Here is a 15705-nt window from a genome sequence, read left to right on the forward strand (position 1 = left end):
GTTACCAAACAGGCCCTTAATGACTATCTACAATGATTGTTTAGCTTTCAAGATTAGTGCACGAATTTAGAGAGTCTTATCAAGTTTCAATGCATCTAATAATTAGTCACATGCATTTAGGTCTCTTAATTCATAGCTTTTTATGAGTATTTATTGTCGCGTTGCTATTAAAATCATAATTAGGTGAATAAGTATGGTTCCTAGGATTTGGTGGAGTTTCTCTTTTGTTTAGTAATATCTCTATAAATTGAAGTGTAATCTCATGCTAAAAGAAATATTGAGAATATATAAGAGTTTCTTTTGTGTTAGCAAATATCTTTAAAGGGTGGGACTCCTATCTTGGAGAGTGTATTACTTTGACCCTAGTGCTCTAGCTCTCGTGCTGGAGTTCTCCTATCCTTGACGGGTGACTACACAGTCTAATCTATTCCTACTTCTTTTGACATCACTCGAAACATCACTTGCTCGCTTCCGTAAACCAATCAACATTCATTATGAAGGCAGCGCAATTCACCAAACAGAGTTTGTCTTCCAAAATTTGGATCTTTTCCTTTTCTTGAAAAAGAACTATCCTAATTCGTCTTGGACTCTTTGGGGCTTTTGCCGTCTTGAAAATCAGTTTGTGCTATTGGGATTAGAATACTGATGAGATGGTTCGTTGCGTCGAAACCCAAATACAAAGTACACCGGAATACTTCTGGGTGCTGCATACCCTTCCTTGCATTATCAGTTACTACTTAATTCTCACCTCGACAAAGCTCCAGAGGGTTTGGGGTTTTGCACCAGCTGATGAAAGTTCCACTCTTCGGTGCACATACAGCAGAAAGCACAGCCAAACAACTCTATAGGCTCAACACTTCGCTGGCCAAGCTAACTCGCTCCCACCTCTACACAGAATGCCTCCAGCTGTTCGTCCGAATCCGCGGGACTCCTCCTCACTTGAAGCCCGACCACTACACTCTCTCCAGCGCCATCACTGCCTGCGCCAATGCTCGCGACGCCGCGCTGGGCGAGCAGCTTCACGCCCACGCCATCCGGGCCGGCCTCAAAGCTTACCCGCACGTCGCGAACACCCTCCTTTCGCTCTACGCGAAAGCGGGAGATGTGGGTTCTGTGAAAAGGGTGTTCGGGGAGATTGAGAACCCGGATGTGTACTCGTGGACGACGGTGATGTCGGCTTGTACGAAGCTTGGGGAAGTTGACTATGCCTGTGAGGCGTTTGATGAAATGCCTGACAGGGATGTGGCAGTTTGGAATGCCGTTATTACTGGGTGTGCAGATAATGGGCATGAAGATATTGCCTTTGCCAAGTTTAGGGAAATGCATGAACTGGGTGTTAGGCATGATAATTATAGTTTCGCTTGTGTGCTGAGCTTGTGTTCTTTGGAGCTGCTTGAGTTTGGGAGGCAGGTGCATTGTTTAGTTACTAAGACGGGATTTCTAATAAAGGCCTCGGTTGTTAATTCCCTGCTTACAATGTACTTCGACAGCGAACGTGTTGGTGATGCTTACAAAATCTTTGGTGATGCTGAAGTGCGCGATGAAATTACCTTTAATGCGATGATAGATGGTCTTGTGGGAATAAGTAGAGATGAGGAGGCTCTTTTGATGTTCAGGGAAATGCAAAGGTCTGGGCTTAGTCCTACTGAGCTCACCTTTGTAAGTCTCATGAGTTCATGTTCGTTTGAGAGAGATGCTGTTCAATTACATGTTCAAGCTATCAAAAGGGGTCTTGAATCTTGTACTGCTGTTATTAATGCTGCAATTACCATGTATTCTGGCTGTTGCAATTTGGAGGCAGCTAAGACGGTTTTTAATAGATTGGATAAGAAGGATCTTGTGTCTTGGAATGCCATGATCTCCAGCTATGCTCAATTAAACTTTGGTACATCAGCGATCTTGACCTTCCTACAAATGGAAAGGCTTGGTTTCGAACCTGATGAATTTACTTTCGGAAGTTTGTTAACTAGCGCCGAGTCAACAGAAATAGTGGAGATGATTCATGCCCTTCTACACCAAAAGGGGCTCCTCTTGAATATTCAAGCTTCCAATGCATTAAATTTGGCATATTCTAAGCATGGGAAGATGATGCATGCCTACCAAGTGTTTCGAGACATATCTTTAAAAAATCTGATCTCATGGAATACCCTATTTTCTGGTTTGCTGTCAAATGGTTTTCCATTGCAGGGCTTACAATGCTTTTCTGAGATGTTTATTTATGATCTTAAGCCGAATGCATGTACTCTTAGTACTGCTCTGGCCATGTGTGCTACCCTCTGTTCCTTGGGACATGCAAAACAGATTCATTGCTACATCACCAGAAATGCATTTCTCTCAGAGGCTTCTTTGAGTAATGGACTGATCACAGCGTATTCAAAATGTGGAGTTCTGGACTCTTGCTTGAGAGTGTTTAATAAGATGCCCACGAGAGACACTGTATCATGGAATGCCCTTATCTCAGCTTTTGCTCAGCATGGTAAAGGGAAGGAAGCAGTGAACTGTTTTGAGGCAATGCGAGATGATTCTGAGTGTAAACCGGATCTAGCTACTTTTACAGCGTTACTATCTGCTTGCAGCCATTCTGGTCTGGTTAGTGATGGTACTCGCATATTTGACTCTATGTTAAATACATATGGCCTTACACCTCAAGAGGAACATTTCTTATGTATGCTTGACCTTCTTGGTCGAGCCGGATATCTAGATGAGGCTGAAACAGTAATAAACAGTCAGCACTTTCGAGCACTTTCTAGCTCATGGTGGACATTGTTCAGTGCTTGTGCATCTCATAACAATTTAAGGCTTGGAAGAGTTGTTTCCGAGTTGATTCTAAAAAACGAGCCAGACAATCCGTCGGTTTATGTGCTTTTGTCAAATATATATGCAACTGCTGGTCAATGGGATGAGGCAGCGAATGTGAGGAAGATGTTGAAGAGCAATGGGGTTGCAAAGCAGCGCGGTTGCAGCTGGATCAGATGTTAATCCAGTTGAACAGTAGATATGCATTATCCTGGTATTGGAAACATTACAGACTTGAAATGGGACGTTAAGCAAGATCTGAGCTGGGATAAAGTCTGGTAGGAATTTTCTGCAATTATATGTTGATGGCTTTTAGGAACTTCCTGTAATTAGAGTAGGTGCTTCTCTGTTGAGTGACGTATAAGTTATGCATACTAGCCATGAACATGTGCTTTGAAATGCACATGGAGACTGTAGACAGCTTGCTAATATGCATGATTTTACCCCAAAACTTATTTCAAAAGGTTCCTCTTTTATCATAAGTGTTCTCAAAATTTTTACTCTGATGTTACTCTTGGAGGTTCTAGATAAAACGATCTTTGCAATGACCTGGCCCATGTCCTGTACATTCTTTGATTTAGCCAAATTTGAGGATGGATTATGTCTGAATTTGCATTCACGTCATGGGCTAAGACTTCGTGAGATTTTTTACTATGTGAAAGATCCTGCGGACAAACGAGAGTGATTTTACATCAAAGAAATGCTCTTAAAAGGTTCCATGATTCCCCTGTGTGCAGTGCCCACTGTCTCAAATTGTTTGGCACTTGATATGCCTGTTCATGTCCAATATCTGAAGCCACCTTTCTCATAGATTATGTTTGATGCATTCCAATGGTGAGTTTGGCTGATGGAGATTATTGTCTATGACAATTTATTCTTTCTCTTGTCTTGGCTCCTGCAAGCAGACCAAGTTGAAGCTTGTTTCTTCTCCAGTAGGCCTCTGAATGCCAGTGGTTTGAATGGTTGCGTAATCACTAATGATACACATGCTTGCAAATTTGCAATATATCGTCCGAGCAGATACTCCAGCTTCTTCTATCGTTAATTTTTTATTTTACAAAGATATACTGTGCTGCTAAATTGCTTACTGACTTCCTCTGAACTGAAGTACTATTAATATCCTGAAAGACAGATGATCTGTTGCTAGGGTTGCAGCTTTTTGGATACATATCATCTAGTTGTTACACTATTGACTAAAGATTAGTGCTTTTGCATTACAGAAAATATTTCCGGTTATTAGACGACGACATTTGCTGCTGTGCACCCTACTAATATGCAATGCTGCTGCTATGGAGGTAAATGAGGTGAAATGTCTCCTTTGCATTTTGATGAACAAGTGATTCATGTCTCGGTTTTGTTTGTTGCGCTTGCAGTTGCAGGCACTGCCTGTCTTTCTTGATAGTTCAGTGACCTTGAAACTTTTGTTTGGTGAGGTATGTTTTCATTCCGGGTAGCTTATTTTAACTTGCATTCATGAGCATGAGCCTCATCTAGGAATACGATCTTTACTGCTCATCCTAGCGAAACTCTGATACAATGCAACTTGTTAGGGAATTACTGGAGAAATGTACCCGTTACTCTGTTGCAGATTATACCCCAAGCAGTGTGTTCTGGCAATTGGTGCAGCAGTGTCTCCAGTAGTCCATGTTCTTGTCTTCATCTGTTTTCATGTTGCATAAGGTGAGATTTCGTACCTCAAGAATTAGCTTAATCCACTAACGCAGTTTTTAGGCTAATATGGTCATAAGATTCTGACAATAGTGTGCAAATTGTATATTGGCAGCTTTTGGATTTCCTTCTAGGAAAAGGACAGGAGGCTCTGTTTTGCCGTGCTGAGTTGAAAACACTTGTTGATTTACAGGGTAACGAGGTAAGAACATACATGCAAATCCAAACCCTGGACTTGATAAGTTATCAAATTTCATCCTGCTTGATGCTCATTTGGTTGATCTAATAATGGCTAGTTGTTATTCTGTGATATGCAACTTTTTACTTCATAATCCATGAGTGGTCTTTGACACATCTGGCAGGAAAAGGTGGCAAAGTTGCACGCAACAAGACGACTCTAATTGCAGGAGCACTTGAACTCACTGAGAAAACTGCAAGAGATGCGATGACACCTATATCTGTAACTTTTGCCATAGATATTAATGCCAAACTTCATAGGTAGCACAATTTTTCAATTATACAATATAACATGCATGGCATTTGTCTCACCTATATAGGGGAGGCATTACTTGGTGTTAGTTGCAACGGTGCAGAGATATGCTCAAGTTGACTTTGGAGAAAGAACACAGCAGAAATCCAGTATATTATGAGCAAAAAAGAAATACAATTGGTCTTATATTCGTAATTTCGAGTTAATATGATGTCTACAACGCCACTTAGACATGTCGTTTTTATATGGGGTATGTTCACTAGAAGTTTTAAAACTTTTCACTAAAGTGCAATTGAGTCATAAAACTTGCAAAAAGTGCAATCAAGTCTTAAAACTTATCAAGTTGTTGCAATCGAGTTCTAAAGTTAAAACTATCAATTTGTCTAACGGAATATGCTAACGTGACATTTTTAAATCAATTTATCTATCCTACGTGGCTTTTTATTATTATTCTTCTTTTTTAAATATTATTTAAATTAGATTAAAAAGTAAAGAAAGCTAAAATTTTATTTAAAAAAGCAATAATGGAAAAAAAGAAGAGGAGGCCTCGCTGGTAGGGCGCTACCGCCGCCGCCCAACGCTAGCCTTGGGCGAGGGTCGTCGACCCTTGCCTGGGGTCCGCGAGGCTCACCTAGATTAGGGCAACGCCTCGCCGGCCCTTGCATGGGGCCAGCACGACTCGCCCAGATCTAGGCGTCGCCTCGCCCTCACTAGGGCTTGGCGAGCCTCGCCGGCCCAAGCGACGGCCGAATTCGCCTAGATTTGGGCGAGCGCCGACCGCCCTAGTCTAGGGAGCAAAATAAGAACAATTCACATCACATTTGACCAAACTAAAAAGGGGACCACTTTTGTAGAGTTGTAACTAAAATGGTCGGCCACACAAGAAATAGTATGATCAAAACACAAAGATAAGAAGTGTCTAAGCTAAATGAGGAGTTGAAAAAGCGAGCCCTATAAGAAATCATATCTCCCCATATGATAGTTTTATCCTGATAATCCCTTTTATATCCAACCTTATCCTATCTTGAGTAACTGCCAAACATAACCTTAAAGGATACATGTTCTTTCAGGTACTTGATTTGTTTTTCTTTGTCTCTTATTAGACATTGATTTCCTTTTCATAGATCGGGGTGGGCTTGCAAGAGATTAAGGTTCTCTGTTATATGTTCTGTAACAAATCTGAAGCTAATTCATCTCCAAGAACTTTTGTTTCTATCCCCTGGTATGTTACTTTGAAAAGGTTTAATTAATTTTATAAATGGTGTCCCTAGAATTACATTATAGTCAACATTTATTGCCAAAAGAAAAGATGTTTGTTCGTAATACTCTATTGCTTCAGTGTTTAGGGAGTTTTGCCGACAAGGTTGGCCAACGTGCACAAACTTGTCGAGAACCAATGCCTCTCATATGATGATGGCCATATCATGCCAAAACTAGTTATTATAGATCGGTCACAATGAGGCATTTCACGATACAGGCCATACGAGCGATTGTTGAAAAGGAAAGTTGGCCCAATGAACTTGTTGGCCAAGCGTCGCATGGGCCTATGACTAAGGCCGATCGACTCGAGTCGCGACACTAGTAATCTCCAAGCGTAGCAATAAGAAGTCTAGTTCAGTATACAGTTTATGGAAAGATTAATTTAAGTAATTATTTCTTAAAAAGGATCTATTCTAGATAATTGTCCTTTAATCCTCCCCTTATGGTTTTGAATTAAAACCTTGTTGAAAGTACTTCGTGAAACATCATGTCGATGTGAGAAGCATAAGCTATTAAAATTGCAGAGGGAGTTTAACTAGTTGAGTTGCACGAAAACTGACCCGGGCACTTCCTAACAGCTAAAAGAGAAAAAGAAAGGTAGATTTCTTTCTCAAATCCTATAAGTTGATTTTGGTTGTCGCAATACATGCGCACTTTCTTAATTCCCCTTTTCCAAATGAATCGTTCTTTCTAATTCAAAAAGAAAATAACGAGCAATCCATATCTAATCTAAATAAAGAAAGAACATAGAGATACGCTTGGAAATGTCTATGCGTTCCTCGTCAATCCTCGAAGGAACAGCTTCTCTTACTTTATTTGTTCGAGATTGTCGCATGTCTATTCCCCTTCATTTTTATAATATTGGTTGGGCTCAAAATCCGCAAAAAGACAAAAAGCTTCACGTGTTGATTTTGTGACCGCATTAAGCAAAAAAAAGTATTTTTTTAAAGCTTAATTAACTAGTCTTTAACAAAATCCTTTTTCTTATTTCAGTCTCCTCAGACACTTCTTAATAAAAATCTTATTAATTATTTTAGGTGCTAGATTTTGACTTGGACTTTTCCTCTCAATCTTTGAAAAAATTGTCAAAAAAAAAAATAAATCCCGAAACTATTAGACTTTTGCCAATTCAATCCTGAACTTTTTTTATGTTTTTCCAATTGAGTCCATCTGGCCAATTTTGACCAGAAATTGTTGATGTGGACTTCGATGATCTTATATGACACTTCTGATGCTAACCTAAACAAATTTTAATAATATTTTTAAAATTTTAAAATTTTCCTTTTTATTTTCTCTAGTTGGTCACCGCTTGCTCGTGTGTGCCGGCCACCTGGCTCGACGTTGCCGTTTCTCGGCGTGACCTCGTCATTGCCGGGCAAGGGAGAACCTAGCCACGGCGAGGCTTGCCCTCGCCAAGGGCGAACAGGGCTTGGCCTCGCCAGGGGCCTGTGGGGGCGATCTTCGCCAGAGGCCGGCGAGGAGAGAGGAAGAAAGGCAAAAAAAAAGAGGAAAAAAAGAAAAAGAAAATAATAAATAAAATAAATTGAAAAAATATTAATATATTATTAAAAATTGTCTGCGTAATGTTATGTCACTTAGGATGGTCGACATCCATATTAGCGATTTCAACTAAAATTGATCTGATGGATTCAATTGATAAAAAGTAACAATTCTTTTAATATAATTGGCACAATGAAAAGGTCTACAACGATAGATTTACCATCTTTTGGACAATTTTTTTCCCTAAAATCATTACTTTCCTTTTTTTTTAACTTCATTTTTTCCAAAAGTAGGAAGGTAGAGAGAATCTACGCTTAAGTCGTACTCCACCTTCGTCTAGGTTAAAATAGGACCCGGAATCAGAGCAGCCACAAAGACCACAACTTTGCGTTCCCTTCTCTCGCTCTCTCTCTCTCCCTCTCTCTGTGAACCAGTCACGCGCAGAGAGCTAAAATGGAGAGAACTGCAGCGTTGGCGGCTCAGCAACCGAATTACCTGATTGGCCCCTCCCGCCATGGCCATGCCCTCAGGCCCTCCTCGTCCTTCCCCGAGAAGAGATACCCTTGTCCCACATCTCTCAGGGTCAGTTCTGTTTCCATTGTTTGCGGCACAACGGAGGGAAAAGGAGATGTCTTGATCCCCCGCTCTCATGGTGTGTCCGGATCGGAATGATGGGTCTTGTTTTAAATCCCTCTTTTTGCAGCTGCAGAAGCAATTCCCGCTCGCTTTTTGCAGCGTGCTGCAACAACCCGCCTCTCCATTGATACGCAATGCCACCTTATCTGATACTTACAGGTAGCTCCCTCTCTCACCTGTTTGTTGCGGTTGATGTTGGGTTTCTTTCTCTCTCTCTCTCTCTCTCTCCTTGTAAGGGTCTTTAGAAATTGACTTTTGAATGCATTTGTGGTGTGCGTGAGAAATTGTGGGAGAATCTGCTTAGTTGTTTATAAGGTTTTCGGGGCAAGGGTAGTGAAGTCATGAAATTTTGAGCAAAGGGCAATAGATAGCTGGCAGTGATACCTGCACCAAAGAGCTTGCTCAATGTTTCATTGAAGCGCGTTTTGTCACCCCTAGTTGGCCCAAGTACTGTATGTTGGATGCAAAATATGCTTTCAATGTTTATTTTTAGGATCGGTAAACTGAAATTTGACTTGTAGAAATGGTGGAAATCTTGAGGCACTGATTAGATACCTAAAGGAACAGCTTGATTGAGTTGCCCAATTGTCGGGGAAACCTGCATATGCGCGATATGCGTATTGTTCTCAAGCAGGGACGTGTTGATTTAAGTAAAGCTTGATTCAGTACTTGCTGTAAGTGAAATTGATGTGATTGAAACTTCAAACTCTCATCTTGCTGATGTGCAATTCAATTTAGATGCTGACATGTTTCTTTGAACACAGCAATGAGGTAACTGAATTAGCCGACCTAGACTGGGAAAACCTCGGATTTGGATTGCTTCCCACTGATTACATGTACACAATGAAATGTGGTCGAGATGGAAACTTCTTTAAAGGTGAATTACGGCGTTTCGGGAACATTGAATTGAGCCCTTCTGCAGGAGTTCTAAATTATGGCCAGGTCAGATACTAAGTTTGGTTGAGACTTCTCCAAAATTTAATGTTCTTTTATCCGTAAATGCATTGCACTTACGGGCTAAATTTTGCTTGCTAACATAGAATTAGTTAAACTTTCAGGTTTTATGATTCTCTACGCTTTTATTTTTCGATTGTGGGAATGAAGAAAATGTCGTATTCATGCTCTAGGGCCGTTTTATTCTTCATTGTCAATTATATCTTTGTTGTTGTATCTTTAATATAATGGGCCTATGTGTTTTCTTCTAACACAGGGTTTATTCGAAGGTCTGAAAGCTTACCGGAAGCATGATGGTAATATCCTTTTGTTTCGCCCAGAAGAAAATGCACTGCGTATGAGAATGGGTGCAGAGCGTATGTGCATGCCATCACCCTCTGTTGAACAATTTGTTGAGGCTGTAAAGGCCACTGTATTAGCAAATAGACGTTGGGTGAGACATCCACTTTGCAAAGGCCTCCCTCTCTCTCGCTCTCTCTCTCTCTCTCTCTCTCTCTCTCTCTCTCTCTCTCTCTCTCTCTCTCTCTCTCTCCTATTTGCTTTAAGCTCGTGAATTTTTTTCTTTCAGATACCGCCAACCGGTAAAGGTTCCTTGTACATAAGGCCGTTGCTCATGGGGAGTGGAGCTGTTCTTGGTCTTGCCCCTTCTCCTGAATATACCTTTCTAATTTATGTTTCACCCGTGGGAAACTACTTCAAGGTCTGTTACATTCTTTCGTCTACAGTCAAGTTTATTAGCTTTCACTTCAGTCGTATGCTTTAATAGCAAGTCAATCCTCGTTTTTTGTCTCTTTCTTGTACTACAGAAAATTGTCTCTATATCTGGAACAAGTTGCTTGTATTGTACTTGTTGCAATGATGAACTTTAGCGTAACCAAGAAATCAATCATGGTAGACTTGCTGTTCTGAAATGAAGTGGTCTCAAAGGGCTTCTATTTTTAACATCACTTGGCAGTATTATAATTGAATCTATTAGGAATAAAGCTACCTGTCGACCTCGTTCTTTCTTTTGCCAGATAGTCTATTATATTTTGATTTGGCAGCTTTTATGACCTTTCCCTTATGTTTAATTTTGATCCAACTCCTTCCAATATAAAATGGCAGGAAGGTGTAGCACCAATACATTTGGTGGTGGAGCACGAACTGCATCGGGCTACTCCTGGTGGTACTGGAGGTGTCAAGACTATTGGAAACTATGCTGCGGTAAGCAAGCAAGTCTTTTTCCTTGATTTAGATTGCTTGCATTTGATTGTAGCCTCTAGATAGGTAGTAGACGTGCATATCTGCACTAATATCTCGTCTTCAAGTTTTCTTTACTCTATGGTGTTTACTTCTTCATGGCGATTGCTTGCTACAGCGAAGGATTGCATGGAAGTAAAATATTCTCGCATATTTTTCTCTTGATTAAACAGTAGAATCAAGTTGTTGTCCTGTGGTCCTTTTAAGGATTTCAAGTTTGAGAGCATCTAGAGGGGAACTTCCACTTATGAAAGTTATTTCTTCTCTCCCACTAAATTTTCTAAAGTCAAAGTTTAAAGTAAAACTATGTGAAACATCTGAGTGATGGCTTATTTATACTTCTTGGACAGTGAGAGTCTAAGGCCTTCTTTGGTTCATGAATTTTCTATTTTCAATTTCCATGGGAGAGCAAAAACTGCCTAGAAAATGTGTTTGGCAGAGAACAGCTTCCAAATCAAAACAAGAGAAACTATATTCAAAATTGAAACTAGAATGTATTGTATGCATTGTTTTCATTTGCAATGCAAACAAGCAAACTATGTTTTCTAGAGAGAATATTATTTTGTATCTATGATACATGTTTTAGGAAAATTAAAAACAAACTAAAAATTGACAATTTTCTTATACCCGTTGGCGTCAACTTTTACTTCTGTTTCATCTTCTTCTGTGTTCATGTCTGTTGAGATCGACTTCATTGCTTCTTACATCCATTGTCTCTCTGTAGTATAATTGAGAATGCGCTCTCATTTTTCCTTTTTATTTTCTTTTTTGTCTGTTATCATTTAGGGGTAGCCATTCCTAAATGTCTCTTGGGCCATGTTTTGTCAATATAGCAAGGCGTGAGTGTTTGTAGGTACATTTATTTATTAGTATGTGAACTTGAATGATGATGTTTTTTCTCTGATTCTGTTTTGTAGGTTCTGAAGGCACAGTCTGCTGCAAAAGCCAAAGGCTTTTCAGATGTTCTATACCTTGATTGTGTGCAAAAAAAGTATTTAGAGGAGGTTTCTTCCTGCAACATTTTTGTTGTGAAGGTATTCTTATTGACAAAGCAGTTGCCAGTTAAAAATCTGAATAATCTGTCTCAAATTTCTCATCCGTTTTCCATGAAACGAACTCTAAAGACTTTTCGACTTCTTTAGCGTCATGATTTTGCTGCCACAACAGGTAGGTGCTTGTTGACCTAGAAGTATCTTGTTTTTTACATGGAATGCATGGTAAAACAAACTAAGGTTTGTTTGTTTCATTGAAAGAGCTTTCCTCGTATTAGTTTTCCGGATTTTCACGTGTTTGGTTATTGAAAATGGTTATTCGATGGAAAAACATTTACGGTTAAGAAAAACATCTATACTTAAAATTAGGAAGATAAATTCCCGGTTTTGAATAGAGGAAATCATTTTCCCAAGCATAACAACTCTCTTACCACAAACGCTCAATACCTTCAACTTCTATCTTTAAATAGAGTTTTATGTGCTTTTCAGCATACTATCAAACAAATGAAAACTAATCATTTTCCTTAAAAATGATTTCCCATGGAAAGCATTTTCTTTTGTAATGATGTAACGCTTATGGGAATGCTTTATCCAAGTTACCATGATTAATAATTAATTATTCTACTTAAAATATGCTATGGATTTCTATGTCGGTCATAGGTACAAATCATGCTCAGTGCATCATAGACGAGATCATAAATTTTTATAGATTTCTAATCTTTGTCTTGCACTTAAAATGATACTTTGTATGCCATTGACTTTTGTCTCTTGTGGCAACAAACGTCATTCCTAGACTCCCCTTTTAAGAGAAGTCCTATTTTTTTTTATCTTCTTTTGACTAGCATGTGGCAATCTTGGTTTGGATGTTTGATGTCCTAGACTCACCTTTCTATTGAGAATCCTTTCTTATTCATGTTGTCACTTGAGAGTCTTGCGGATTCTGTATTATGAAGCAGAGCAGTGAAGTGACTTTATCCATGCAATCGCAATCCATGTATTGCATTCTCTTTAATGTTCAAATGTTGAATTGGACATACACTTCAGGCCTGGTTGGACTGTTGGACCTGATAATCCAATCGCCTTGAAATGAAAAGTAGCGCATTTAGTGTCGAAAGTTGGAAGTGGTTATTGTTGGGTCTTATGTTACATTTCAGTGGACTTTTGTAGCAAGTTTGATATGAAGTGTTGTGCGATCAAAATCATTGGGAATTTTTATAGTTGAAGTATACTTAGTGAGAGGATAAAGTCATCTTCAAAAATTAAGGTTGTAATTACACCAACCAGGAGAAAAAGTTTTCTCGGGGAAAAGAAAAGGAAAAGAAGTGTACTATATCGATTTGCCTTGATAAATGAGGACAAATGTTTTCTGCGTAACTTTGCTGTGAACAGAAATTGACATATGGGAGTGTGAAGAAACTTCTTTCTTCTAATTATGTGCATGAAGTAATCACTGTTTTGTTTGGACTGGAGCTATTTAGACTCTAATGTCCCTCTTTGCAACAATCTTGGCTGTAAACATTGTTTTTCTACTTTCTAGTGGCATAAGTGAAATTTGAAAGTCATGCCAGTCACAATGTCCTCATGTTTTTTGACTGTTCTGTTGCATTGGTATCCTAAACCAATGTCTTCAGATATCTTAATTGAATGCTTTTGGATTGGTGATTTTTGTTGTCACATTATGATGAGTGGTAAATGTTTTGCAACTATCTTCACCTGCATATAACATCATTATGTGCAGAAAGGATAATTTTAGCTAATAATGTGATTGGGATGCAATTGTAGGATAAAGTTATAAGTACTCCGGCAATAAAAGGGACGATCCTACCAGGTATTACAAGGAAGAGCATAATTGATGTTGCTCGCAGTGAAGGTTTCCAGGTACAGTTTTCCATCTTTGGTAGCAAGCAGTCGAGCATATTGTTATGTATCACTGCTTCAGTCGTTGCATGATACTGTGCTTGTGCACATGTAGCTTACAACCAACCAGTGCTTGTTTTCCCCCTTGTAACTCTAATGTCTTTTCTTATTTCATAGAATGATTGAGAATAGAAAGTAAGGGGCTAGAAATGCTATAGATTGATGGAGTATAGAAACAAGAGGGCTTGTCATGCTAGATGAATGTAGTTGCCAAGAGAGGAAAAAGTAAAGCTCTTAGGAAGTTAAGTGAAGTTCACTCAGTAGAGGAGGGTTGATACCTGTTTCTCCCCTGAGAAAGATCTTTTTGTCATTTATATATGGTGTGGACTCATACTGCAAGTGCTAATTTGGTTCATGGATATGATGGGTTTCAAGAGTCATTCTGCTGAGAAAAATATACTAACTTCCACGATCAAAGGCCTTGAATCAATTCCTCTTGATTTTGCTTCAGGTTTTTGCACCTTTCTTGCATAGTTCCTGATAATCTTGTGGGCAATTCCTAAACTTCTATTAGACTTCCCATCATAGATTTCCTGCTTTTCAGAATAAAAGCACTTGTAGTCAACCTTATGACTTGAGAAGTCCTTTCATTCCTTGTGGTAAAATGTGTACGCATTTTTCTTTTCTTGGTTATATACAGCTGTAGGTTGGTCAAAAGTAACCCATTTTTGAATTTTTTCTATGGTCCGTAGTTGTGCAATGACTTATTGTTTCTCAAGAATTCTCAAGAATTGCAACATGCCACTTCTTTTCCTTGTTTTAATGCTTGTTAGTTCATGTGATATCAATTAGAAAATTTTTTTGTTGCTTTCAGAGACATGAATAATACAGTAGGTGCTGTTATGTAAAATGTGGTTCTCCACCTTAGTTTAAATATTGTCAAAGGGGTGTTAACAGGTGGATATTCTATTGCTGCATTCTGCAGTTGGAGCATTTTGGAGAGATGTATATTGAGTCCGTTGTTTCCAATGCTTGACTTTTAAAATGCAGGTTGAGGAGCGTCTTGTAGCGGTGGATGAGTTGCTTGATGCTGATGAAGTTTTCTGCACTGGTACAGCTGTGGTTGTATCTCCAGTGGGAAGCATCACTTACCGTGGTAGAAGGTAAATCCTCCATTGATCATTAAAATGGCATAGACTTGGTCCCGCTCAGAGCCTCTTCACTTGACAGTGCAATAACTAGTGTTGAAATGATTGCACCTTGACTACATAGAAAAGAACAGCCATTGCATCCCTCTAAGCTGTTAAGTTTGGATTTCTTTAACACAGGCACTTGTTTTGAATCAAAGTGACATCAAATTTTTGCTAAACAAGAGATGTCTTTTTCTGTGAAACATCGACTTGTTGATATATGTGTTCTCATAAGAAGAAATACTTGAATGTAATTCCACGATGTAATGTTTTGGCAGGGTGAATTATGTGGAGGGGGGTTTCGGAGTTGTCGCACAACAGCTATATTCTGTACTCACCAGACTGCAGATGGGTCTCATTGATGACAAGATGAATTGGACCGTTGAGCTGAGATAAGCCAGGTGAAGCAATTATATCACTAGTTTGATGTTTTCAAGTCTTTTTTGGTATCAGTGACTTTCAATCCTTTCCTAGTAAAGCTATGTAGCTCATTTTGTCTGGCCAGTGACTGATGTAGATAGGTTTTTGATTGAATGGGAAAATGCCCTAAGACGGTTGCCATGTTAGAGACCATGTTTAGTCTTGGAGCTGTTGATCTTCTATTTGTATTTTTCCCACAAGTGAACGGTCCCTCAGATGAAAGAGAGATGTTGTACTTTTTGTGCTAGATTAGGCATAGCATCAATCGTTGAGGTTGTTTGTTACTTTTCTGTCTTGATTCTGCCTTGCGACAACTTTGACCACTTCTGAGTGGTGGTTACACCGTCTTACTAGATTCTTGTTACTTGATTGCTTAAGTAATCTAGTATATACTTGTAGAATTACTCTCCGGAACTATTCATGGGAATGGTGTTTGTTACCACTAACTAATGACAATATGAAGAACCTGGCTATCCTGAAACCCATTTCCTTGTTAGCTCCTTCATTTCTGGGCAAGTTGTCCAAATGTGAGTGAATGCTTTTTATTAATCAGCCGTATTTGAGTGCAATGGCAATAAGGTACACAGACAAGCCAGTCACAGTTCTTATGGGGCTCTGTTTCATATTAGCCAAAACCTTAGTTATTCCATTTGTGGAATGGTTAAAACTCGATAAAAGTGTGAGCATGTCTATGGTTGAGGAT

The 15705-nt window shown here is 39.2% G+C and overlaps 2 protein-coding genes across 6 annotated transcripts; both read left to right on the plus strand.

Annotated features, from left to right (window-relative positions):
* The first annotated feature begins 548 nt into the window (after positions 1-548).
* LOC115676790 (pentatricopeptide repeat-containing protein At3g49740) lies at positions 549-5179 on the plus strand. Of its 4 annotated transcripts, none has more exons than XM_030599787.2 (6): positions 549-3074; positions 4017-4091; positions 4170-4229; positions 4347-4476; positions 4580-4666; positions 4827-5179. In XM_030599787.2, exon 1 carries the CDS (start codon positions 790-792, stop codon positions 2977-2979), a length of 2190 nt encoding a protein of 729 aa, XP_030455647.2. In that variant the 5' UTR covers positions 549-789; the 3' UTR covers positions 2980-3074; positions 4017-4091; positions 4170-4229; positions 4347-4476; positions 4580-4666; positions 4827-5179. The 4 variants fall into 4 exon arrangements, with proteins under 4 accessions (XP_030455647.2, XP_056161132.1, XP_056161131.1 ...); XM_056305157.1 differs by having other exon boundaries at positions 4385-4476; XM_056305156.1 differs by having other exon boundaries at positions 4170-4476.
* A 2911-nt stretch (positions 5180-8090) lies between these two features.
* On the plus strand, positions 8091-15286 carry LOC115676794 (branched-chain amino acid aminotransferase 2, chloroplastic). 2 transcript variants are annotated; one of them, XM_030599795.2, is made up of 10 exons: positions 8091-8296; positions 8418-8509; positions 9115-9292; positions 9561-9737; positions 9873-10004; positions 10409-10507; positions 11461-11577; positions 13318-13413; positions 14443-14555; positions 14861-15286. In XM_030599795.2, the coding sequence occupies exons 1-10, from the start codon at positions 8168-8170 to the stop codon at positions 14976-14978; spliced, it is 1251 nt and encodes a 416-aa protein (XP_030455655.2). In that variant the 5' UTR covers positions 8091-8167; the 3' UTR covers positions 14979-15286. The 2 variants fall into 2 exon arrangements, with proteins under 2 accessions (XP_030455655.2, XP_056161167.1); XM_056305192.1 differs by having other exon boundaries at positions 8424-8509.
* The last annotated feature ends 419 nt before the right edge of the window (positions 15287-15705 follow it).

Source organism: Syzygium oleosum, unplaced genomic scaffold (genome assembly GCF_021117445.2).
Source record: "Syzygium oleosum isolate NSW1041296 unplaced genomic scaffold, Sole_v2.1 Sole_v2.35, whole genome shotgun sequence".
Taxonomy (NCBI): Eukaryota; Viridiplantae; Streptophyta; class Magnoliopsida; order Myrtales; family Myrtaceae; genus Syzygium; species Syzygium oleosum.

Bases quoted from the DNA above. Each gene is read 5' to 3' on its own strand.
- LOC115676790 (XM_056305156.1), top strand. From the start codon at position 790: ATGAAAGTTCCACTCTTCGGTGCACATACAGCAGAAAGCACAGCCAAA.
- LOC115676794 (XM_030599795.2), top strand. From the start codon at position 8,168: ATGGAGAGAACTGCAGCGTTGGCGGCTCAGCAACCGAATTACCTGATT. The intron at 10,508-11,460 runs GTAAGCAAGCAA...TCTGTTTTGTAG, and splicing joins CTATTGGAAACTATGCTGCG to GTTCTGAAGGCACAGTCTGC. The intron at 14,556-14,860 runs GTAAATCCTCCA...ATGTTTTGGCAG, and splicing joins ATCACTTACCGTGGTAGAAG to GGTGAATTATGTGGAGGGGG.